The sequence below is a fragment of the Poromitra crassiceps genome (genome assembly GCF_964638095.1).
Source record: "Poromitra crassiceps genome assembly, chromosome: 2".
Lineage (NCBI taxonomy): Eukaryota > Metazoa > Chordata > Actinopteri > Beryciformes > Melamphaidae > Poromitra > Poromitra crassiceps.
Genome location: NC_139624.1, coordinates 52003875 through 52031271, shown reverse-complemented (window position 1 = coordinate 52031271; position 27397 = coordinate 52003875). Strand labels below are relative to the sequence as shown.

The following is a 27397-nucleotide window of genomic DNA, read 5'->3' as shown; positions in this document are numbered from 1 at the left end:
CTATGGAGACCTGTGGCGCCAGACTCCTCGGACGGAAGGGAGAGGAGGCTGGCCAACGAGACTAGCTGATGTGTGGTGAGTGTTCACCTCTCCACCGTGTTAGCTGGTGTGTGGTGAGCGTTCTGGCCAAGACTGGCTGCCATGCATTACCCAGGTGGGTGCTACATGTTGGTGGTGGTGGGTGAGTTGAGGTCCCCCCCAAGCTATAAATACACTAAATTATTATTAATTATTATGATACTTACTACTTACTTATGATTATGATAACTGATGATGTAATAATAATGAGGTATTACTTTCTTATTATTTTTACAGGTTATAACTAGGGCTGTGAATCTTCACTGGCCTCACGATTCGATTTGATTATGATTCATCTGTCAACGATTCGATTTGATTCCACGATGCATCACGATGCATCTCGATACAGCTCAAAGTATTGCAGCTCCAAGTATCAAATCCTAAATTTTCTGTATTATTACTGCACATGGCTACTTTTTCATCAATTAATACAAGAAGTCAGATAAATATCAAGGCCCTTTTTTACTTAGAAAGTGCTTTAAAATCTGAATGTCAATAGAAATTTAAACATAAACGATTCAACGATTCATCTGTCAACGATTCGATTCACATGTCCGCATCGCGATGCATCGATTATACGATTAATTTTGACACCCCTAGTCATAACATTATTAGTCAGCATTGTATTACATTGTCAGTACAGTACAGTACAGTACAGTACAGTATTAACCCATTTAGAGGGTCTGTGCTGTGACGTAACAAGTTATTATTACATTATCAGTTGCTACGGGACAGGAAACTACCCTTTTTGTCTACAGTCTCAGTGGCTGGTGAAATCCCCAAATTCACCTGCCACTTTTGTTGTTTTACAAGCCAACAATGATTTTTAGTACGGAATTAAAACGTGTGGCTGATAGAGCAGCTTAGCCTAACTTAACTCAGCCACAGCCAAAACAGACATTAGAATAATAATAAACAAGCTTGTGATCAGGCAGAAGGGGGTCACTTTAAATCCCCGGACCAGCTGGGGAAAGTCAATGCAACACGCTGTCCCCCTCCCTTGACAACTATTTCTTGTCGCTGTGCCTTTGAGCAAGGTACTTGTTGAACCTTTATTTATCCAAGGAAAGTTGCATGCTCTTTGTCAGCACCACTCTGCCTCACATCCATACAGCTGCACACTCACACCCAGTACTTTCATTTATTTAACCTTTATTTCGTACAACCACAGTCTTCAACTGTTGGCCACTGAGCAGCTCAACTGGCAACTCACGCTAAGTGCTTGAAAGCACTTCGACAGGACGAGGGTGTTGAGCGAGGCGAGTGTGTTCCTCAGTAATTTTCCACACACCGTTTTTCCCCTCCGGTGTGGTGGATTTGAGCCAGTGACCTTTTGCTCACAAGCCAGCAGCTAAAACCTCAAGGCAGACCGCCATTGGCAGATGGAGGAATGATACAGGTGGAGAGAGAGGGATTGAGGAAATGATAGAGAGGAGGGAACATCAGCTAGAAAGGGCAAAAGAAGATCTGGAATGCAAAGTTATAAAATGATCAGTCTTTGCATGTGCGTTAATGACAGGAGCATGTGTGCAGATGCTTGTGCATATGTCTACCACTTTGGTATTTTGGCACACATAAACACACACACACAAACACACACAGCATAATTAGACAGACAGCGGGCCACGAGTCAAGAGCACTTCAAGAGTAACTATACACATCCATCAACATACTGGCTAACGATGATAAATAGTCATGAGATAATGATGATGGCAACACACGGAAAAACATACACACACAGTATAATTTCTACACTGAATAGGAACAGGATAAGGCACATTTTGCCGTTATGTAAATCAGTTGATTAATAAATGTCAACACAGATATTTTAATAAGCAATTTGTGGATATGATGTGTACTAAAGTAAGACAAACAGTCGTTTTTTTTGTCAGATTGTCAACAGGATTATGGAAAAACTACTGGCCCGATTTTCATGAAACTTTGTGGAACGGGTGTATGGGCAAAGGAAGGATCTGATCCGACTCACAACATTTGCATATCATAGCAGACTGGACTATTGGCCTTTGGCCGAGGTCTGCACTCTCAGAGTGCACTTATAGTTTGTACATATTTCTGCACAAATGTCTTACTTATTACTGTCTGATGTGCTTCTGTGTACCGTTTTTACTTCCTTCGTGTGTCATCGTCTTTCCTGCATCTTTTTGACTGTTTGTGTGTGTGCGTGTGTATGTGCGCGCGCGTGTGTGTGTGTATATGTGTGTGCGTGTGTATGTGTGCGTGTGTGTGTGTGTGTGTATGTGTGCGTGTGTGTGTGTGTGTGTGTGTGTGCGTGTGTGTGCGTGCGCGCGTGTGTGCGCGCGCGTGTGTGCGTGTGTATGTATGTGTGTGTGCCTGTGTGTGCGTGCGTGCATGTGTATGTGCGTGTGTGTGTGTGCGTGTGTATGTGTGTGCGTGTGTATGTGCGGTGTGCGTGCGTGTGTGTGTGCGTGTGTGTGTGTGCGTGTGTATGTGTGTGCGTGTGTATGTGCGTGCGTGCGTGCGTGTGTGTGTGTGTGTGTGTGTGTGTGCGTGCGTGCGTGTGTGCGTGCAGCCCAGAGAAGGCTCTGAAGGAGTCCCTGCAGACGTACGAGGCAGCCTACCTCTCCAAGTCCCTGTCTCGCCTGTTTGATCCCATCAACCTCGTGTTCCCCATGGGCGGCCGAAACCCCCCCTCCAACGACGAGCTGGACAGCATCATCAAGACCATCAGCAGGTTCGTGCCCGCCAACGCCCCGCCGGTTTGTACGTCCACAGATGACAAGTTCACAGACCGTTTCCTCAAGCGCTCGTCGCAGACTTGAAATAACTCAAGCCAGTGTGCTCAATGGCTTGCATCACCACCGTATCCATAACAAATAAAAACCTTACACCCCGACGACAACTGTGTGACTGTTAAAGCAATAACGGGCCTTTTCATCATCCGCTAGAGCACACTGGCTTGAAGTAACTTGTTTAGTCAAGCCAGTGTGCTCTAGTCATGTATGGGTGAAAAGGTCTGTTATTGCTGTAACAGTCAGACAGTTGTTGTCAGGGTGTGAGGTTTTTCTGTTGTCTTCGTTATGGATACGATGGTGATGCAAGCCATTGAGTGTTCTGTGGTACCAACAATCACTGTAAAGAGCATCGTTGGTTTTCTTGCTGCCAACGCTGGTACTTTCTGAAACATATTCTTCAAATTAGTACTTACTTAACTGCTTATTTGCATTTAGCTTCTGAGAACAGTCCTGTATATTTCTTCTTTAAGAGCAGATTTGACTGAACAGTCCTGTATATTTTAAGAGCAGATTTGACTGAACAGTCCTGTATATTTCTTCTTTAAGAGCAGATTTGACTGAACAGTCCTGTATATTTCTTCTTTAAGAGCAGATTTGACTGAACAGTCCTGTATATTTCTTCTTTAACTCATTCATGGCCAGTTTAGGACTGCCAATATTTAGCACAGGCCAAAGATTTTCATAATTGTTGGTCATCTTTCAAGACCCACAGTAAATTATCTATTAGCACCAAAGTGATTTGCAATACCTCAAAATGAAGATGTACGTCTCTGGGTTCACCAGGGGAAAAAAAGTGAGCTTTTAGCATGTTCTGTACTCTACTTATAGCCATTTATATACACCCTGTTTTCACCAAAAAGGTCTCTCTGAGAAGACAAACAGGAGAAAAGGCCATTTTTGTAAAAGACACAATCTCAGGCAGAACTCGCTCTCAATTCTTTTATTTTGAACTGTATTGACATCAGACATGTAAATATTATTCGTTATGACACAAATGACAAAAAAAAAAATATATATATATATATATATATATATATACATGAAGTGCTTTTTTTACATTCAACAATACAGTTTACTCAGTGTGAGTGAGTGTGCAGACAGACACACAGACAGACAGACAGACAGACAGACAGACAGACACACAGACACACACACACACACACACACACACACACACACACACACACACAGAGAGAGTTCTGTCCACAGCTGCTGCTGGATCGCACCTCTTCCCAGGGAACACTACTGATCGCCCCGCAAATTAGCATAGGAGGGGAATACCAAACTGGTCTGAGATCAGCGTCTAGCCTCCTCTGCCTCTGCATCGTTTTCCTCCTCTCGTTCGGGCTGGGACGAATGCTGCGACACAGGAACGGGGTCGGCTTGGCTTTGGGACCAGGCGCTGGAACCGGATCGATCATGTTGGTTTGACTACCGCGAACAATTCAATCCAGGTTCGCCCTGCAGCAGAGGCGACCAGCGCAGCGCGCCGAGGGGTGTTTCAATGGCGTTTCTCCTCTATGCAACAGGCAGCGTTTCTCCGTTTTCTCCTCCTCTTCCATTTCAAAACAGCTGCGGTATGTGTTTGATAACGTGTTGTCGGCTTTGTCTTTGAGGCTAGGGACCTGATAACATGTCACAGGCTGGGGAAGTCTTTGAACTACGCGCTGTACTAATAAAAACAAAAACACGTCAAACACGTCATTGGCCCTCTGGGCTATTCCTGATAACACGTCAAAGACGTCTTTGGCCATGAATGAGTTAAGAGCAGATTTGACTGAACAGTCCTGTATATTTCTTCTTTAAGAGCAGATTTCACTGAATAGTCCTGTATATTTCTTCTTTAAGAGCAGATTTGACTGAACAGTCCTGTATATTTTAAGAGCAGATTTGACTGAATAGTCCTGTATATTTCTTCTTTAAGAGCAGATTTGACTGAACAGTCCTGTATATTTCTTCTTTAAGAGCAGATTTGACTGAACAGTCCTGTATATTTCTTCTTTAAGAGCAGATTTGACTGAACAGTCCTGTATATTTCTTCTTTAAGAGTAGATTTGACTGAACAGTCCTGTATATTTCTTCTTTAAGAGCAGATTTGACTGAACACTCCTGTATATTTCTTCTTTAAGAGTAGATTTGACTGAACAGTCCTGTATATTTCTTCTTTAAGAGCAGATTTGACTGAACAGTCCTGTATATTTCTTCTTTAAGAGCAGATTTGACTGAACAGTCCTGTATATTTCTTCTTTAAGAGCAGATTTGACTGAATAGTCCTGTATATTTCTTCTTTAAGAGCAGATTTGACTGAACAGTCCTGTATATTTCTTCTTTAAGAGCAGATTTGACTGAATAGTCCTGTATATTTCTTCTTTAAGAGCAGATTTGACTGAACAGTCCTGTATATTTTAAGAGCAGATTTCACTGAATAGTCCTGTATATTTCTTCTTTAAGAGCAGATTTGACTGAACAGTCCTGTATATTTCTTCTTTAAGAGCAGATTTCACTGAACAGTCCTGTATATTTCTTCTTTAACTCATTCACCGCCAAAGACGTCTTTCACGTCTTATCAGAAATAGCCATCCACGCCAAAGACGTGTTTGACGTGTTTTTGTTTTTATGAGTGCAGCGCGTAGTTGAAACACTTACCCAGCCTCTGACATGTCATCTGGTCCCTATCCTCAAAGGGTAGCCGACAGCACGTTATCAAACACATACCGCAGCTGTTGTTTGAAACGAGGAAGAAGGAGGAAAAGAGGAAAAACAGAGAAACGCGCTTCCTTGTACAGAGGAAAAAACGCCATTGAAACGCCTCTCGGCGCGCTGCACTGCTGCCTTGCTGCAGGGCGAACCTGGATTGCCTAGTCAAACCCGTGACGAACATGATCGATCCGGTTCCAGCAGCGCCTGGTCCCAAAGCCAAGCCGCGGACCCGTTCCTGTGTCGTGTGACTCGTGTCGCAGCATTCGTCCCACTCCCAGCCCGAACGAGAGGAGGAAAACGAGCAGCAGAGGAGGCAAAACGCTGATGGGGAAGGAGGGGGAAGGAGGTGCGATCTAGCTGCAGGCAGCTGTGGACAGAACTCTCTCTCTCTGTGTGTGTGTGTGTGTGTGTGTGTGTGTGTGTGTGTGTGTGTGTGTGTCTGTGTCTGTCTGTCTGTCTGTCTGTCTGTGTGTCTGTCTGTACACTCACTCACACTGAGCAAACTGTATTGTTGAATGTAAAAAAAGCACTTCATATATATATATATATATATACCGTAAATTCCGGACTATAAGACGCACCGGTCTATAAGCCGCACCTTCAAAGGTGACTATTTTTTTCTTCTATAAGCCGCACCGGTCTATAAGCCGCGGGTGTTTTGATGTTTAATTACCATATGAAAGGGTTCGTGCACAGAGAGGAATGTCGGGAAAGAGATCGCTGTTTGGGGAAGCTCCCATTTATTAACATTTCAACAAAACAAAAGTCAGGTCACTAATCCCCAGACAAAATCACACATTGTGGTATTTTTTGTTTTTTTTACAGTGCACACAGTGTCCGCGGTGTGGTGAAAAGAGGGCAAGAGAGGAAATTAAAACAGAAGTGGATTTATAGTTAGAAAGAGTGCTAAAGAAGAGAGAATTCCGTTTTTTATTTTTTTATTTTAGTTACTCACAGTACTATTGACCAGTCCAACTCAAAAGATATTCGGCAGTTTCACTTTGAGCTCTTGTTCCGCCGCTGGGCACACAGTGTCCGCGGTGTGGTGAAAAGAGGGCAAGAGAGGAAATTAAAACAGAAGTGGATTTATAGTTAGAAAGAGTGCTAAAGATAGTCCGGTCTGGTTATGACGAGTCTCGCTGGGTACAGTACGCCAAAGCGATATCCATTGACTCGATGATGCTGTTGTATGTTGCGCGTTTCTGTTGCACCAACGCGGAGAGGTCCTGCCCGGACGAAAAAGCGCGTACCCTCCCAGGTGAGGGGCTTCTTCCCCGCAGCCTGGAGGATGAGTTGACGGTCGGGCCAGCGGAGTAGGCAGATGAAGATGGCCCTCGGTGGCAGGCCGGGGTCTGGACGTGGCCGAGGCGCCCGGTGTGCCCTGTCCACCTCTGGTGGTTTCTCGCCTTCCTTCAGGTCCAGGATGTAACACAGGATTTTGCCACGAAAGCGTCCATGTCACCGATCTCAGCTCCTCTTTTACATTGATCAGGCGAATGTTATTTCTTTTACTCCTGCTGATTAAGTCATCAACCTGCGTGTGCAGGGTTTCGATTTTGCATTTTATCCATTTTCGGACTCACTGTTGTTTTTGTCCTCCAGTGCGCGGATGCGCTTTTCCGCATTATAAACTCTGTTCACGGTTGCCTTAGTTTCTTTAGTGAGTGAGTGGATGGACTTCTGCACGTTTTCAAACTTGTTTTCAAGCTGCTCAAAACCTCTGAGCGATGTCGGACTTAATCGATAGTGTTTCACGGAGTAAAAGTTTAGCCCAAGCGTGTATCTCCAGCCTCCAGCAGGTGAGTCATTTCCTCATTCATGGCGTGATTGCTTCGTCTTTTTCTTTCTGCTTACCTGTGTTGTGTTATGTTATGTTATGTTATGTTGTTAAAAGAGGGCAAGAGAGGAAATTAAAACAGAAGTGGATTTATAGTTAGAAAGAGTGCTAAAAAAAGAGAGATTTTTTTTTTTTTTTGGAAAAAATCCATAGATAAGACGCACCGTTATATAAGCCGCAGGGGGCAAAAAAGGCCAAAAAACGGGAAAAAAGCCGCGGCTTATAGTCCGGAATTTACGGTATATATATTTATTTATTTTGTCATTTGTGTCATAATGAATAATATTTACATGTCTGATGTCAATACAGTTCAAAATAAAAGAGTTGAGAGCGAGTTCTGCATGATATTGTGTGCTGTACATAAATGCCATTTTCTGCAATTTCTTTTCTCAGAGAGACATTTTGGGTGAAAACAGGGTGTATATAAATGGCTATAAGTAGAGTACAGAACATGCTAAAAGCTCACTTTTTTTTTCCTGGTGAACCCAGAGACGTACATCTTCATTTTGAGGTATTGCAAATCACTCTGGTGCTAATAGATAATTTACTGTGGGTCTTGAAAGATGACCAACAATTATGAAAATCTTTGGCCTGTGCTAAATATTGGCAGTCCTAAACTGGCGGTGAATGAGTTAAGAGTAGATTTGACTGAACAGTCCTGTATATTTCTTCTTTAAGAGCAGATTTGACTGAACAGTCCTGTATATTTCTTCTTTAAGAGCAGATTTGACTGAACAGTCCTGTATATTTCTTCTTTAAGAGCAGATTTGACTGAACAGTCCTGTATATTTCTTCTTTAAGAGCAGATTTGACTGAACAGTCCTGTATATTTCTTCTTTAACTCATTGAGTGCCATGGACGTCTTTCAACGTCCAATTAAATTGTGACGTAGAGTGCCAAGGACGTCTTTCGACGTCCAATGCGTTTTTTGACGGTGGGACGTCGATCAAAGCCTTCTGCATCTCCTGTACAAATATTGTAGCTATTGGAGGTCTATAACCTATTTTACAAATCCATTAGGTGGCGACAGTGCTCTCCAGATTAGAGACAGGTCCTGAGAAACAGGAGGAAAAAGCCGTGATCAAAGAGAAACCGATGCATGCTGCAGCCAGAGCCATATAGATTGCTCTGTCTGGAGCTGACGTCGGGCTGCGAACAGGAGTCAATCCGCGCACACAACTGAGCCCCTCTGTCTCTGTCTGTCTGTCTGTATAGTTTCTCCACACGATTAGCCACCAGAAAAGCAGCACCCGACGCCAAACCATTCAGCAGTCCGGTTTGGCTCTTCCCTATCGCGCTGGGAGCCGCCCGGCACACACAAACGGAGCACTCCGAAAATAGAGTGGGTGCGTGAGGCTGTGTAGTGTGGGGAGGAGTTTGCAGCTGAGGAGGGGAGGGGGGGAGAGGGGGGTGGGGCACGCAGGGCATCACACAACTACACCACGTCACTACATCAGAAAATATTATCTTCAGACTCAGTGAATGTGCTTGAAATGCTGCATTTCACAAAAGGCGGAATATCTCAGCTAATAATTTGAAACGCCTGTATTTGCTCAAAACGACCTATCTTCTCCGGCTCATAACTAAAGAACGGAAAATGGTATCAATAAACTTTTTTTTGCTGATGATACAATAGAGCCAGTTCGTTCTTTGTGCGTGTTCGGTGTTTACATAGTAATATCACACAATATTCTGTGGGCCTCGAGAAATCACTGAAAACGCTCTGAAAACCCTGGCACTGGGAGCGTCCGTTCTCCAAAAGTGGCTGGCACTCAATGAGTTAAGAGCAGATTTCACTGAATAGTCCTGTATATTTCTTCTTTAAGAGTAGATTTGACTGAACAGTCCTGTATATTTCTTCTTTAAGAGCAGATTTGACTGAACAGTCCTGTATATTTCTTCTTTAAGAGTAGATTTGACTGAACAGTCCTGTATATTTCTTCTTTAACACATTCAGTGCCAGCGACGCCATATGACGTCATTAGAAATTTACCGTAGAGTGCCAGCGACGCCAAATGGCGTCAATAACTCGAATTTTTTTTTTTGACGGGGGGGTGTCGATCTATGCCTCTTACATCGCCTCTTACAATATTCAGAGGTATTGAATGTGTCTAACCTATTTTACAGAACCCTTAGGTGGCGACAGCGCTCTCCAGATGAGAGAACGTGGAGTGAAACACACAGAAGAAGTCATTGGGGGGAAGGAAATCGCATCGCATCCGTCCGTATGCAGCGGCTTCATTGAAGCAACGTTTAGCTGTGCCCCTGCAGCAGCCAATCTGCTATCACAATTGAGTACCTCGGTGTCCGCTGCAACAGCCTCCGTGTCCGCTGCAACACATGATCAGCCGTGGATTTGTTATTATTCTCAACTCGAAGCATGGGAGCTGGTACACGCGGCTGTAAAAAAGCAGGATCTAGCGGACTTTTTCAGTGCTGAGCACAGGCAGAGAGAACAGCAGAGCAGAGAGACACTCCTCCCACAACGGGGGGGGGGGAGGAGGAGGGGGGGAGGTGGGCACGCAGAGCCAAGTACACAACACAGACCCAGACAGCAGGACAGGGTTGGCAAACGCAAGCCAGAATATCCGATGCCCACCAGCAGCAAAAGATCAGCAAGAAGCTGCAACCAGCAGCGCATGCAGGCGCCAGCGCTGCTGGTTTCAGCTAAAAATATTATTCTTCCAAACAAAATTCCCTTGCCTTCACTGTTTTATTGAAGGAAATTATTTTTGAGGTGTGACTACATCAGAAAATTAGCTTCAGAGTCAGTGATGTGCTTGAAATGTTTAATTTCACAAAAGGCTCATTATCTCAGCTCGTAGAAAAAAAGCTCTGTTTTTCGTTCAATCAAGCTATCTTCTCCGGCTCATAACTAAAGAACGGAAAATGGGATCAATAAACTTTTTTTTGCAGGTGATAGAAGAGAGTCTCATCGTTATTTGTGCGTGTTCAGTGTTTACATAGTAATTATTAAAGAAATTATATGACTGTTTTAAAATGCATTGCGGCCTATGTGGCACAGCAAGCAACCTTTTGCCCAAGGGCCGTGGCACTGAAAGTGTTAAGAGCAGATTTGACTGAACAGTCCTGTATATTTCTTCTTTAAGAGCAGATTTGACTGAACAGTCCTGTATATTTCTTCTTTAAGAGCAGATTTCACTGAACAGTCCTGTATATTTCTTCTTTAAGAGCAGATTTCACTGAATAGTCCTGTATATTTCTTCTTTAAGAGTAGATTTGACTGAACAGTCCTGTATATTTCTTCTTTAAGAGCAGATTTGACTGAACAGTCCTGTATATTTCTTCTTTAAGAGCAGATTTGACTGAACAGTCCTGTATATTTCTTCTTTAAGAGCAGATTTGACTGAACAGTCCTGTATATTTCTTCTTTAAGAGCAGATTTGACTGAACAGTCCTCTATATTTCTTCTTTAACACGTTGAGTGCCAAGGACGAGATATCTCGTCTTACATAATCCAACCGTTGAGTGCCAAAGACGAGATATCTCGTCTTACATAAACATTTTTTTTTTTTGACGGTGGGACATCAATCAACCCCTTTTACGTCTTCTATATCAATATTGGAGGAAGAGAATGTGTATAATCTATTTTACCGACCACTAAGTGGCGACAGTTCTCTCCAGACAGAGAGAAAGCCAGTCCGCAGGAGAAAGCCATTCTAATTTTCAAGGAAATAGCTGGGCGAAAACTCTTTCGATTTCACACACACACACACACACACACACACACACACACACACACACACGCGCGCGCGCGCGCACACACACACACACACTCGAGTACCTTTGCGCATAAATAAGACCAGAATCGCAAAAGCTTCTTCAAAGCTCTCAGCCGACACCTCAAGAAACGAACGAGCCCGTTTCCAGACTCGCCCGAGAGCCGCCAGCAGCAGCAGCCCAGAGGAGCAGCAGCAGCAGCAGCAGCAGCAGCAGCAGCAGAGCGGAGTAGGCTGCCTCAAGATTGGAAGAAGGGGATCGCGAAGGAATTTCTCTCCCGTGTCTAACCCCCCCCCCCTCGCCTCTCCTCTCCTCTTCCCCGCTCCTGCGATTCCCTTCTATTTTTTTGGGATCTGTGAGGCAACAGAAACTCGCCTGTGACAAAACACTGCAAAGCCACACCTACGGAGGGAGGAGTTTGGAGACACACACACACACACACACACACACACACAAAACAGTATACAGACTTGCCCAAGGGCACCCATAATCACAGGCACGTGAGGTGGTTCTAAAAATCCATTTATCTCAAAACTCTCTGGAAATCTCTGAAACCATGCTGTACTCAACGGCTAATATCTACATTACTACTAACTCTACAAACTAACTCTTTTAGACAGAGAAAGCACACATTCTATTAGTTATTTTTAGATGATTGGTGTTCACGAAGTCTTAACAGAAAAGAATCCTCGGCTCTTGTAAAATGAGCCAGAATCCTAAAAAAAAAACCTGGCACAACTTACCTACAGCATTGAAAAAAGGGCTGGCACTCAATGTGTTAAGAGCAGATTTGACTGAACAGTCCTGTATATTTCTTCTTTAAGAGCAGATTTGACTGAACAGTCCTGTATATTTCTTCTTTAAGAGTAGATTTGACTGGACAGTCCTGTATATTTCTTCTTTAAGAGTAGATTTGACTGAACAGTCCTGTATATTTCTTCTTTAAGAGCAGATTTGACTGAACAGTCCTGTATATTTCTTCTTTAAGAGCAGATTTGACTGAACAGTCCTGTATATTTCTTCTTTAAGAGCAGATTTGACTGAACAGTCCTGTATATTTTAAGAGCAGATTTCACTGAATAGTCCTGTATATTTCTTCTTTTCTTACAGTGAGCTGAATGTGGCGTCAGTAGATCCCAACCTCACACTGGCTGTGGCCAAGAACGCTGCCAAGACCGTCCAGCTATTCTGTGTGAAGTCTGAACAGCTGGTGTGTAGTGCGTGTGGGTGCGTGCGTGCGTGTGTGTGTAGTAGATGTGTGTTTTCACACAATGCTAATGTAACATTGTTGACCTAAAGGGGACATGTCTTTAGAAATAGATAATGCATGTTTAATGTTTAATGTTTTTCATGTTTTACACTCTTGGATCATCCTTGATTATCAGTAAGAAAGTGAAAATTGCACAATTTCTCCAAAGTTGCATTTAGAAAAAGCAAAAAACGGTGCATCTGGAAAAGGGCCAATCACAACACGCTTACGTTGACTTTACTGGAGCTGACCAATCATCTTAATTTGGGGGCAGGGGGTGGGCCCTTTAATACTGCCAGCCAATCAGAGAGCTGTGGCTTTTTCTTGCTGCTAGAAATGCCCAAAACAGCCTGTAGCTCTCACTTCATAGGTATGTTTCATAATATGCATACTATAATAATAATATAAAACTGTAGGAAAAGTGAAAAACAGCCTCACTGTGAGTGTCAGCCTATCTTTTTTACCCCCAATGTTTTTTTTACAATACACAAACACAACAAAACAAACAAACACAGGACAAGAAAAAAAAGAAAAAGCATACATACATCATCGACATTCAATATTACAACGGGGTGCTACCAGCCACATAAGGTGCTTATGTGCTTGTAAGAGATATTGTGGATGGGATCCCACGCAAGGGGTCCATGAGAAACCAGCCGGGCGAGTCACCCGTCTCCCCTAACCTCATCGAGGTAGGCTAGAAATGGGTTCCAGATAGTTGACATTTTTTTAAGTCAGAGTTGGTCCTCAGGAACCTGAGTCTCTCCATCCGTATAACAGAGATCATGTCTGTCAACGACAATTGAAAAGAAGGTGAAGAGGGAGACTTCCATTACTTCAGAATGGCCACAGTTGTCCCCTGTGTCAGAGACTGTTGCACAGCTGTAGGGAAAGCTCAGAGAGGACTCCGAGCAGCCGAAGATGGCGAGTTCTGCCGCCAGCTGAAGGGTTATCTTGTAGGCCTTAGAGTACCAATTAAATATTTTGGCCCAGAATCCCATCAGTGAAGGGCAGAACCAGAATGCATGAGACAGAGTGCCCTCTGACACCTGACACCTGTCACACAGTGGTGAAACAGAGGGGAAGATCTTGTGTAACAGTATGCTTAGAATAGGTCAGCCTATCTTTCTAAGCCAGTATTTACAGTCTGTACAGTGACTTCCCTATAGAGCTCAACAGTGACCGCCCACTTTTTCTCAGTTCTGTTCCACAAGAGGATGCCCCATTCATTTTCTCCAGAGCCATTTTGAAAAATCCTTATATAAATAGTTTTAAGCCTGGAACCACATACACCAATCTATCAAAGTTTGACGATATTACCAACACCTCATTTCCTGTTTTTTTAACCATCCATACCACTGGGCCAATCCCTGAAATTTGGCCCAATGACAGATATTCAAGCCCCTTCAGGGACAATAGGCTTGAACCCCTGGTATTGCCGCTTAATAATAATAATTGTTCCCCCCGTTTTTATTTTTTGTTTTTGTTCCAAGTGAAATGTTTCATGGTCACTCAGGATTCATCTGCTGGCTGGTTGGCTTGGTTCCAGGCTTAAAACAGTTTGTATAAGGATTTTTCGAAATGTCTATGGAGAAAATCAATCAGTTACTCTCCCCACTCTATCTCTCTCTCAATACAATTCAAAAAGGCTTTATTGGCATGAGAAACATAGGTTTACATCGCCAAAGCAAGTGTCTCTCTGTCTCTCTCTCTCTGTGTAGTTGTGTACTCAGGGTGATGCCAGTCAGGTGATTGGTCCGCTAACAGAGGGCCAGAGGAGGAATGTGGCTGTGGTGAACTCCCTCTACCGCCTGCAGCAGGCCGTCTCCAAGGTGAGCTACTACACTAAATACTGTCTGTCGCTCCGGACGGACGGACGTTGTTTTGAATAGATAAACACACAAAATTGCAATTCAAATCAAGAAACCGATTCATTATTAGTCATTGTTGTTACAAGTTACTATAGCGACAGCTGTAACCAGGGTTCCCATGGGTCCTTGAAATCCTTGAAAGTTTGTGAATTTGAGGGGGGGGGGGGTGAATTCAAGGCCTTGGAAGTTTTTGCAAATAGACATAAATAGACATAGGTCAGTGAATGTGCTTGAATTTATGTATTTTGTGGAAGAATATACATTTAAGTTATTTTCATATTTTTTAATGTAACAGCAGCACAGTTGAAAAGTGTTCACACATTAGCCTCTCTCTTTTTAATTGTTGTCTGTGAGCTTCTGTAAAGTTGCTAGTTCTCATTATAAAAAAAATCTCAATGTTGTTACAGTAATTAACCTAACCTATTGTAATCAGTAATTAATTAACCCTGGGCCCGTCTTGAACTTAACATCTTTCGCTCTTCTAAAATAAATAAATAAAATAAAATCCAACTGTTACTTATTCCTTCTCAAACAACTTTCTACAAGTGTTACTCTATTCCTTCAAAAGGTTGTAACTGTCATAGATTGTGTTGCATAGTTGATTTCTCTACTGTTGACAAAATGTGATATTGTAAGTCACTTTGGATAAAAGTGTCTGCTAAATGATGTAATGTAATGTAAATGCAATGTAACCTTGATCTGTGTCTCAAACTATGCGTTGGGTCCTTGAATTTGAGGGAATTAGGCCTGGAAACTCCTTGAATTTGATGTTTAAGAAGGTGTGGGAACACTGTGTAACATGACAGAGAGCAGCGCATGTAGCTCTCAGAATCAGAATCACTTTTATTGCCACAATATGCAAATTACATAGGAGGAATTTGTCTTAGTGTCTGTATGCAGCGTAGCGGTCAGGACAATATACAGAGATAAAGAAGTAGGAAAGATAACTAAAAGACAATCACAACATTGCAAGTGCAATCAAATATATATCCAATATATACATGAGTGGAGGAGTGTTCAGTGGACATTCATTTTGAATTTACATTGGATTTACATTAAATTTACAGTCTGAGTTAAATAGGTATCAAATTAAATATGAGTTACAGTCTGAGGGGTCGGCCATGATGTAGTTAACAAGAGTAATCTAATGGTGTAAAGTTCTGGTAGGGGAAGCAGCTATAATACTAAGTAGTGGTGAGAGTCCAGTCGCTGTGGCTGCAAGGTCACGTTTGATGGGGGGGATTCAGCTGAGTTCAGGAGGAGGTAGTGGGCTTTGTGGTTTGATGGGGGGATTCAGCTGAGTTCAGGAGGAGGTAGTGGGCTTTGTGGTTTGATGGGGGGATTCAGCTGAGTTCAGGAGGAGGTAGTGGGCTTTGTGGTTTGATGGGGGGATTCAGCTGAGTTCAGGAGGAGGTAGTGGGCTTTGTGGTTTGATGGGGGGATTCAGCTGAGTTCAGGAGGAGGTAGTGGGCTTTGTGGGGGATGTTTGGTGAGGTCCTTGGTGGAAGGGGCTTTCGGGCCCCTTCTGCTCTGTGACTGTGTGGAATGGGAGTATTACATTATTAACGCATAGGAGTCACATGAACACACAAAAAGCACTAACACACGCACACACACATTAACTCTACAAATAACACCGCCACCTCATCACCCAAAGTAAATGCTCTGCAGGGAGAGCTTGAGGGAAGAAGTGTGTGTGTGTGTGTGTGTGTGTGTGTGTGTGTGTGTGTGTGTGTGTGTACAGTATATGTGTGTATGGAGGACAGAGAGATGTAATGATGATAATAATGGTGTGAAATTGTTGTTCTTAGCAGTTTCTTTTAAATCAAACAAACACACACACACACACACACACACACACACGTGGAAGGCTAAAGGGCAGTTACATTAAATAGGGGATAATGGAGAACAGGGAGAAGGGTAAAGTGTGTTCTCCATTAAAGATGCATGATGTGTCCCCGCGCATCAGGTTAGCATGATGTGTCCCCGCGCATCCACCATTAAATATGTAACCTCAAGGCTACCAAAATGTTACTGTTTGAAAATAGAGTGAGAATTAATTTCAAGCTGATGGAGGGAAGGAGGAAGGGATGGAAAAAGAAAGGGACGGCGGACAATAGAGCTGCAACCATTAATTGATTAGTTGTCAACTATTAAATTAATCACCAACTATTTTGATGATCGATTAATCGGTTTGAGTAATTTAAGAAAAAAAGTCCAAATTCTCTGATTCAAGCTTCTTAAATGTGAATATTTTCTAGTTTCTTTAGTTATACTCCTATGACAGTAAACTGATCATCTTTGTTTTCTGGACAAAACAAGACATTTGAGGACATCATCTTGGGCTTTGGGAAACACTGATCGACATTTTTCACCATTTCCTGACATTTTATAGACCAAAAAACTAATTGATTAATTGAGAAAATAATCGATTAATCGATAACGACAATAATCGTTATTTGCAGGACAAAAGGACAAAAACCCTCCTGGATACACATGGCAGGAGGGCTTATTATATCCTTCTTAAGCCGTTTTCCCACATGCGTACCGGAAAATTACCTGTAAGTCAATATCGGACATTTCCCTTCACACTTCGGCTCGCGCATGTGGGAATCTATCAGCGAATTTGCCTGTATGTTGGGGGGCGGGGCGGCACTACAGAGCGGGTGGGGAGTGACGTGTCGGCAAAACTCCGAATGGTGAAATAAGTTTGCTTGTTTATCCGTTCACCTGCGTCGCGTTGAAGCACTTTTTACAGACTGGCTTCGTTTGATGTGTCCGGGCTTGCCTTCGCTGTCGGCAACGTAAGCAAAATACTTCCACATTTCGCTTCGTGCATTTGCTTCGTCTGTGTCCCTGTCGGGCTGTGACTGAAGGAGGAGGAGGACTGTGGCCACAGAGAGCGAGCAGGAAGCAGAGAGGAGAGGCGAGAGGGGAAAATCAGCACGCCCACACATTATTATCACAAGATCATTTCGCCAGTTTGCTTTAATGTGCGCGAATGATTAGATTATGCCCGCTGGAACATTAAGCAACGTGTGTACACCTCGCCCATGAGAGTGTCGCGGGAAATGACTGGACCCGTTCTACACTTAAGTCCGCTATCGCGCATACCGCTCTTCTGACTGCCTCGAAACTGGTGAAATCTCCGCGATGACGGGCTCGCGCTTATACCGGCACGACGACTTTCTCACATGCAGGCATTAGACCACGTTCCGGTCATTTAGCGGTACAAAGCGCATGTGGGAATAGGGCTATAGTTAACCTTTGATGTGTTTGTGTTTGCAGGTTATTTCGGGGCTGGGGGCGTGCCCACCGGCTGCTGAACACGCCCTCTCGTCGTCTCTGGAGGTATCACACCATACGCCTTCTTCATCTTTACATCGGGCCATTCATTTTTTTCACACTAGCTTGCCTTCTGCTGTATTAAACCAGGGGTTTCCGGGGAGCGGGGGCCACCAGGGGTCCTTCAGGGGCTTCCCAGCAAATTGATGAGTTGTTAAACCTCACCATGATTTAATTTAAGAGAAGTTATTGCAATTAGAGAATGTAGAAGAATGGCGATTTTGATCATAGTTTCACAGTTATCTCTCTATCTATAATCCAGATAGTCATGGGATTCTGAACAAAATCATATCTAACAATAAAAGTATTCTCAGTCTTGGGTCCGAGAGACAAGATTTCATCAAAGTGCGGTCCGTGAGGCCCTAATGTGGACTAAATTAGCAGTCCTTGATATGAAAAGGGTTGAGAATCACTGGTATGAATTACATAACTATGTAGAGATCTTTGTTGAGAGGATCTTCTTGTTTTTGTAGTTATTCATGAAGTCTGCTTTGAAGTAAACCTTTCAAACGATACAATGTGTTTTGGTAGCTGTCATATAAAAGCTGCAGGATCTTATAAGAGGCTGTTTGATGTGATCATGGAAACCTGAGCGCTGCAGATGGCACTCGGCTGTCGTCAACCTCCTGACTCTCTGTAACATCATCACAGTGAAGAAGGCCCTCTTGGGTATTTTAATACAATGGAGCCTGTTGTCAACTTGCTAAATAAAAAGGCCTGAAGCTCAAAACACACACACACACACACACACACACACACACACACACACACACACACACACACACACCTTCATTGACTACCATACATTCATTCCTTATATACTGTATCACCTTGCACGATCTGATTTCACCAAGTAACAGTTGTTCCTGGATCAACATTTCTTCCTAGTATGTGCCGGGAAAACCCTGCCCCCGGACTCATTTGATTGGTCGCTGCAATTGCTTCTTCCTGAAAACGTTTTGTTTTGCTTGAGATTAGGGTTAGGGTATGAAAAAAGTGCAGCTCAGGGTGTGCTTGGTCCTATATAGCTTAATGTATAAGGTGCGCGCCTTCCAATCTGAGGACTGGGGTTCGACTCCCGGTCGAACCACACACATTTTTATAAAACATAGACAGTCGGTTTAGGCAAGTACAACAATGTGGTTACTAGGGTTAGGGTTTGGGTTTGATCATTGTGAGATATGAAAACCCTAACCCTAATCTTAACCACATCTTTTTTTACTTGTCGCACGTTTTCAGGAAAAAGCAATTGCGGCGACCAATCAAATGAGTTTGGGGCGGGGTTTTCCCAGCCCATACTAGGAAGAAATGTTGGTCCAGGAACAACTGTTACTTGGTGAAATAAGATTGTGCATATATGTAAGGGTTAATGCACGACGAGGTGTCAATTATCACTTTTTAAGGGACTACGCGAGAGGCGTGAACCGAGGCGCCAGGCGCGGAGCGGTTGCTTCCGCGAAGTCCTTTAAAAATTGCAATCAAAATCTAGTTTTCATAACCTTGAATATGAGTTGAGAACCGGCGAGACAAAATAGTCCCCTCGAGATTAGGCTATCATTGGATAAAATGGCTGCTTAGTTTCTACACCTGGCACAATTCTAGAATCAAGCTAACTAATAATTTGGCCAATTGTAGCCTATGTAACAACATACAAAATAAAACGGCAATGTCTAAGAATGCAACGCCATGTAACTGGGTCGTTTAAACTCGCATTCCAGGGAATTGCGTTTACGTCTGCGCTTACAGTGCGTATCTTCCCCCTCTGTGAAACCTCTTCTTCAGAGAAACCACAGAAGGGGGAAGATACGCACTGTAACCCCATCCGGGGCAGATCAACGCTGACTGCTGTGTTGTTGTTAGCTTAGCTTCTAGCTATTAGCTAAATAATTATATTTACAACCATAATGAACCGTGATCTGACAGAAAAAGTGTCATTTAGAGAGCGCGTGCACTGCCGTGCAGCATGCCCCACACTGGCCGCCTGCTCTCGTTATAGCCTGTTTGAGGAGACTACTCGGAGCTCAAAATCTTCCGTGGGCATCCGAATGAAGCCAAACATATTTCGGTGAGTAAAACATCATATTTTAAGCTGGAAATGAGGACCGTGGTGTAAAAAACCCAAATTCTCCTTTAGCTGGAGCTGTCCACCATCTCGATGTGAGAGGTCCTCTGCGGCCCACTAGATGGCACTCTGAGCCCACCAGTGGGCCACGACCCAGTGGTTGAGAAACACTGTTGTAGAATAACCTAATCGTGGTCATGTTAAACAAGAACTTCTTCTATTAAACATTATTTATTTCAGACATGGACTGCAGTTCAAATTGCTTTATATACACAGCATACAACAAAATTGCGAGAAACACTACAGAATTTAAGCAACCTTGGGTTCTGTGAAAGGTGCTATATAAATCCACAACATTCTTATTATAAAAGGAATCCATTCTGATTAGAGGAATATAGCCTACGGTAAAACATTTAAAACACAAGTAACATACATAGAGGGGAGATTTTCAAGCGTTCCCCAATTTTAAACACTAAAGGGTGCATAAAAGAAAGGAAAAAGGGAAAAACACAAGTGGAACAGTGGACACAAGTATCTCCTTTTGCCTGACGCGGCTGGATCTGCCAGTGTTTCGTCATTAAGAAGGTGTTGAATGCCCCAGACCCTTCTTACAAAACCTTCTTAACGAAAGATCATCTTAGCGCTAAGAAGCTTTTGGGAAACGCAGCCTTCTTAACGAAAGATAATTTTAGGCTAAGAAGCAATCGGGAAACGCGTTGGCTTCGTTGGCTTCTTATGGGAACCTTAAGAAGGGTCAAAGAAACTTCTTAGCGCTAAGAAGCTTTTGGGAAACGCATGCCTTCGTAACGAAAGATCATCTTAGGCTAAGAAGCAATTGGGAAACGCGTTTGCTTCTTAAGGGGGCCTTAAGAAGGGTTAAAGAAGCTTCTTAGCGCTAAGAAGCTTTTGGGAAACGCAGCCAATGTCAATCAATTAGCCAATCACCTTCTACCTCCTCAAATAGCAACTGTTCGCCTGACTACATGGGTTGCTTGTTCCCCTCGTACCCCCCAGGGGGTTCCTCCGTACATAACCCCCCACTAAAAACATGTAGAAGATCGTCATCCGACCAGTGACGACAACATCTGAAGTTGGTCCAATGATGGTCCAATGATGGTCCCCGGGCTCTGGAAAGAAAAAGCGACCACTGCTCCTGGCTTGCCCCCTGGAGGAAAGGACAAGCCTGGATGGGTCAAATGCAGAGGACATATTTCACCGGCCACCGTCAGCATGAGTGTGTGTTGTGGCCGCATGCATGTGTTGTAGTGTTCGTGTGACAATAAAGACGGGCTTCCGTCTGAAATCGTGTTTTTTTAAATCGTGCTATGGCAATCAGGATCCCCTAAAGACACAATTGTTGAGCAATTTACTTGATTTGTTTTAATTGTGTGTGTGCGTGTGTGATGCACTGACGTTGACCCCGATTCCATTGTACGGTGTCTTTACAGAGGTTTTATATGATATGACTTTTTTCCCCTCTCCCCACTATTTTCCACCTCAGGGGGTGCAGGCCCTTATGAGCAGCGCAGTGCAGCCTCTTCTGCAGTCAGTCAACGACTCCATAGAAGCCATCATCATCACATTACACCAGGAGGACTTTTCAGGGTCAGTCCTTTCCCTCGTGCTCACATTTATTACCGTGAATTGATTCAAAAGCTTCAGTTCAAGTCTAAATTATGTCAGTGACAGAAATGTTAACTAGTGTCTCTCGGGCCATTTTAAAATGGCAATTATTTAGTGAGGCAGTGAACAGTTTTCGTCTGAATATCTTTTATTTGCGATACATACACACACACAGAGGGCTCTAAAATGTGTTTAAAAATGTTAAAAATGCATGTGGAAGAGAAAATGAGAACCAAATGTCTCAGATTTGGTTGCTTTGAAGCAGTTGAAAGATTTTCTCTGGCATGTAACTTTAATTTGTAGGCCATAAATTCTGCACAGCACCTCGGAAATAACTGCATCCTAATTGCAGGAGTCGGCGTTGAATTTTTCACAATATTCTTAATTTAATAATTTGACAGCCTTTAACCGAGCCGCCTCAACCGACCGAAGAATCTTTTGAACAGAGCTGAAGCACAGTTAAGCTTCCATTCATGGAAAACACGCAGAAATGCAAAAGTAATTACTTAACAAAAAGATTAGGAGGAAAGTCTGTCATCTTCTCTGCAACCAATGGCCTGGTTTGTTTTACAATGTTCATTCTGGACTATCGCATCTTGACAGTGATTTATTGACATGATAATCCTACTGAATACATGGTTATCGGTGCGTCTCTGCTGTCTCTCACTGAGCTTGTGTGTTCAGAGATGGGGACTTGGACTTCTGACATGGACTTGAGTCGCACTTAAGTCTCACACACAGTGATCTGAGACTTGACTTGAGAGTCGTCCTCAAAAGACTTGAGGCTCGACTCGGATTCGAGAGACTCGTGAACAAAATGTTCTTAATCGCGATTAATCTTGCGATTAACTATAGTTAATCGCCATTAATCGCATCTTTGTATCACATGTTTAAAATGCCATTATTTTGCATTTCAAAGCTTTTTTATTTCGATATTAATAATTCTTACCAGTGTGTTGTGATTGGGAATCAAATGAATGCAAATAAATGTACCGGTACTTGAATTTTAGATTTATTTTCAATTCAATAGAAGTGCAATGTAGACAAGAGGTAACAATGTCTACAAAATATATATTGAACAGAAAATAAATACACAATTGTAAACAGTGCAGTACACGCTCCAGAACCGATACTTCCGGCGGCGGCGCTGTGGAGCAGTCGAAACCCAAAATGACAGCCGAAGAAGGCTGTGTCTGAGCTAAAAACTTTGGCACTTCCATGTGAATAATGGCTCGGTATTGGAAACTACGGAAGATTTTGGAGTACATTGGCGCCGTAGCATTGGATAACAACATTGTGTGTGAGGTAGGTACAGTTTTATTGTGATTGATAACGTGTATATCGCGTGAAGCCATTGGAGCCGACCTCCCAGTGGCTAGAGTAGGGTGACCAGACGTCCCCGATTTTCGGGGACAGTCCCCGATTTTCGGGGACAGTCCCCGATTTCGGTGCTCTGTCCCCGGCTGGAGCTGTCCCCGAAAATGTCCCCGATTTTGGCCACAAAGTCAAATAATAATACTGTCAAGAAACTCGATAACAGAGCATTTGCGGCACCACAAAAGCCTGTTGTTGTGCTGTGCACGTTGTGCAAAGTGCTGCCTGTGTGTGACAGAGTAGATCTGAACAGAGTAGATGTTCTCCCTCTGCCCGTGCCGTGGTTTTCCCAGGACCCAGCCGCCCGCAACTGAAGCCCCAGAGGTGGCGAACGAGAGGCGGCGTCTACTTGCTGCTTTTGCTACCGTCCTTATTTACCGGACCCCATTCAGCGGGTTATCCATCCCAGTTGTTTTGAATAATTAAAAGTACAGTAAAACTACCTGGTAAGTAATTGCAGTAACTAACTCAAAACGTTTTTGCAGAGAAGTCAGTACTGTTTCATGTACACCAAACTCCATTGAAAAAAATGACAATTTTTAACATGATTGGCGATGGATCATTGTTATCTAGTCATTAGCCTACTGTTCCCTAAATAGGCCTTCAGCCATCAAAACTTTGATAACCCCTGGTTTAAATTAACACAGTAGGTCATATTTATCTCTAGATTACAATTGTAATCATTAAAATTGCCTTAAAGCAGCTACGAGCAACTTTTTCGATTGTTATTAAACAGTATAAATTTAATATCAATGCATCACATCTTACCTCTAATAGTCGACGAGACCAACGCAGAGTAGTCTCGCTTGAACCCCGAGTGAATCGGCCAGTGTAGCCTGTCTGTGGCCAGGGAAGATCAGGAAGTGAAATGAAACGGTTTGCAGCAGCCACTTCGGCCATAACCACAAAATAACTTCCAAAAAAACCTGTTAGAATATAACGAGAGATGTTCGCGAGAGTATGCGTGGCTTTCACATTGTTTATGTTATGTTGCTAGACAGCGCGAACGGGGTAGGCAGGCAGCTGCGTTTCACTTCCGGGTTTCACTTCCGTGTTTCACTTCCGGGTAGCCGGGCCGGCGGTAAGGAGAGAGAGAGAGAGAGCCCCCTGTTGACGCGAGTTTAGACAGACACAGACTTAATAATCATCCAAGGGAGCAATCTCCGATTCACACGGCTTTGGTCTCAGCTACTATTATAGGTAAGATGTGATGCATCAATATTGTAATTATACTGTTTAATAACGATCGAAAAAGTTGCTCGTAGCTGCTTTAAAGTTTTAGTATTAACTCATTGAGTGCCAGCCACTTTTGGAGAACGGACGCTCCCAGTGCCAGAGTTTTCAGAGCGTTTTCAGTGATTTCTCGAGGCCCACAGAATATTGTGTGATATTACTATGTAAACACCGAACACGCAAAAAGAACAAGGAGACTCTATTGTATCATCAGCAAAAAAAAGTTTATTGATACCATTTTCCGTTCTTTAGTTATGAGCCGGAGAAGATAGGTTGTTTTCAGCGTTTTCAGGCATTTCAAATTATAAGCTGAGATATTCAGCCTTTTGTGAAATGCAGCATTTCAAGCACATTCACTGACTCTAGATAATATTTTCTGATGTAGTGATGTGGTGTAGTTGTGTCCTGCCCTGCGTGCCCCCCCCCCCCCCCCCCCCCTCAGCTGAAAACTCCTCCCCACACTAGTAACACACAGCCTCACGCACCAAGCGTCTATCTTCGGAGTGCTTTTGGTGCGCCGCCTCCCAGGCAGCGCAACATGGAGAAGCCACACGCGGACTGCAGTGAAAGGTTTGGCTTTTGAGTGTCGGCTGCTGCTTTTCTAGCGGCTAATCATGTGGAGAAACTATGCTGACAGACAGACAGAAGCGGAAGGGCTCAGTCGTGTGCGCGGATTGACTGTGTTCGCACGCACCGTCAGTTGCAGCCAGAACAATCTACATGGCTCTGGACTGCAGCATGAGCGGGTTCTCTTTGATCACGGCTATTTCAGGCGGTGTATTCCTGACATTTCTGTAATCTGGAGAGCACTGTCGCCACCTAAGGGTTCTGTAAAATAGGTTATAGACCTCCAATAGCTACAATAGTTGTACAGGAAATGCGGAAGGCTTTGATCGACATCCCACCGTCAAAAAACGCATTGGACGTCGAAAGACGTCCGTGGCACTCTACGTCACTATTTAATTGGACGTCGAAAGACGTCCATGGCACTCAATGAGTTAACATGATTTTTTAAATTATTTTGTCAGCATTTAATATTAAATTAGCAGTTAATATGGTCATGTGGCCATTGAATACTTGAAACTGGTGAGTGACACCCTAAACTCAAGGAAAGTGTTTACCAAGGTAATAAATCACTACTGTAATGTTTTTGTTTTGTGGAAATAAATTATCCACCAGTTGGTGAGGTCAAAGAGAGAAGTTGTCCCTCTCTATGTTCCTGCCACTCTACACAATACACCAGTAGCCTATTTCCCATGAATTACCTAGGCCGTCTAATTTGTGGTAAAATGTGCCAGATAACTAGTAACTGTTGTGTAATCTTTATGCCTTGAAGATCACTATGTAATAATGAGACGGAGAGCAGGTTATGAAGTAACGTGTGTTTACTAGAAGTTCAGACAGGAAGTTACAAGCGCATGTTAATGTGCGTCCCTCTAACAGGTCCGTGCGGGAACTCCAACCCATAGGTAGAATCCCTATTACAGGACACCTCCCCCTTTAAGTACAAATACATCCTTTAAACCCCAAACTCTTTTTCTTCCTCTTCGTTTTCAACAGTGATACATTCCTGTAGGTATTTGTATGTACTTTTCTTTTCTTTTTTCTTTAACAAGCCAGAAGATGCAGTTATACATTCTTACAGAACATTTTTTTAGAACACATTTCTTTCCATTCTCTTTTTTTTTTCTTTTTTTTTGAGAACAGTCTCTTGTACCAGCGAACAGTCTTTTACAAGAGTCTCTTACCAGTCCAGGCGCACTGGTGGACGTGACACTCTGCCTGAGGAAGTCACATAGGGTGCATCAGAATGTCTGTTACCAGTGTCTCTGGTGCCTTGAGCTGGCTCCTGGGTGTGTGTGTCAGCATTACCTGGCTCAGCTGTTGTGTCAGGTACCTCAGGTGGCATCCTCTGAAGTGTTGGCTGGTGAAGTGTGCGCAGGTGTGGGCGATTTCTTCTGACTTGTCCATTTTCGGTGTCTACGATGTATGACCTGGGCGTTGTTGCCTTTTGTATAGGGATGGGTATCGTTAAGGAATTAACGATACTAGTACTCTTATCAATACTGCTTATCGATCCGGTACTTTAACGGTACTCTTATCGGTACTTTTTGTTATTTTTACGAGAAAAAAATCCCGAAACAAATGGGACTGGTTGTTGTCGGTTCTTTTTGTTATTTTTAAGAGTAGAAAGGGGGGAAAAAAGAGACAAATTAACCTGGTCACAGTTAGGTGGTACTCATTTATCCTTTCCTCATTCATTCTCCCACTAGCACTAGCTTTAACAAAAAAAAAGTAGCAAAATCTTAATGGGTGCGTTTTTATTATTAATTTAAATATCCTAAAATATCCTTCTACCACACTGTGCCAATAGCAACATTCAGCTAGGGAAACTGAAAGCATAATAAAAATAAAGCAAGACAGTATCTGCCTGCTGTACTTCCCCCCAAATCACTAAATAAAAATCCCCCCTGCTCTGAAAGTAACATTTCTGAACGACAACTGAGATGATGACCGTCACCTGACGATTTATAGCAGACTGTATTTATGATGATGAACACACCCAAACAGCGGGGAAATGTTTACTACTCTCGTCTTAATCATTACCACGTTCACATTATAGTTACCTGATGAAGTAGACTGGGTAACGCAACCGTGGCATCATTGACAGGAGATGATGGAGGGCGAGCTAGCTTGTCAAAAACTGTGCATTTCTCCGTTTGAATGTGATGCACTTTCGCTAAGTGTTTAGACAAATTGCTCGTGTTTCCACCTTTTACTAGCGAAGGTTTTATTGCACTTGTGACAACGTGAATTGTCACCATCGACTCGAGTGAAGTACAACCACACTTTAGAATCTGATCGCTTCGTTCTTTCAGCCATTCTTAACGTGTGCTCTGCTCAGTTGCATGTCTAGTCTATCTGCCTGCTCCTCCGCCGGTTCCCTGTTCCCTGTGCTGTGCATGTGTGTGTGGTGGGTGCTCTCAGGCACGCCCCCAGCCCCTCTCCTCTCCTCTCTCAGTCCTACTCCTCTCGTCTTGGCTGGCAGTGCAGCAGCTGTGTCTCGGAGAGCAACGCGGAAAAGATTATCCCTTTTCTTGTTCGGAAATCGCAAAAAACACATCATAGGCCTGTCTTACGGAGTTGGTGAGATAAAATGTGCAAGATAACGTAACGTTTATTTAGCAATTATATAGCCTATAGTAAATCTATTTTCTTAATTTCTCCACTCCAGACAGTACCGATAAGAGAACCGTTAACGTGAAAGCTTATTGATCCTCCGGTATCCCGAAATCCGGCCCCGGGGCCAGTTTGGTACCGGGTCTCGGTACCCATCCCTACTTTTGTATGACAGTCCCTTGTGTCTTCTCACTTGGGAGCCACACCTTTTGGCCACACTGTAGCGGTGGGAAGGGGCGAACTCTGTGGCGGCGGTTGTAGTACCGTTGTTGTTTCTCCTTTGTCCCCTTCTCCGACTTCCTGAATTCCCTGATGTTTGGCCAGCGAGGT

At 43.4% G+C, this 27397-nt stretch overlaps 1 protein-coding gene across 1 annotated transcript in view; it reads left to right on the top strand.

Moving 5' to 3' along the window:
• cog5 (component of oligomeric golgi complex 5) overlaps positions 1-27397 on the top strand; it is a 130441-nt gene that overhangs the window by 93816 nt on the left and 9228 nt on the right. Inside the window, exons 13-17 of the mRNA XM_083658754.1 lie at positions 2630-2791; positions 12241-12340; positions 14101-14211; positions 17539-17601; positions 21159-21262. Of these exons, the coding sequence (XP_083514880.1) occupies positions 2630-2791; positions 12241-12340; positions 14101-14211; positions 17539-17601; positions 21159-21262 (540 nt within the window). The remainder of the gene's footprint in view (positions 1-2629; positions 2792-12240; positions 12341-14100; positions 14212-17538; positions 17602-21158; positions 21263-27397) is intronic.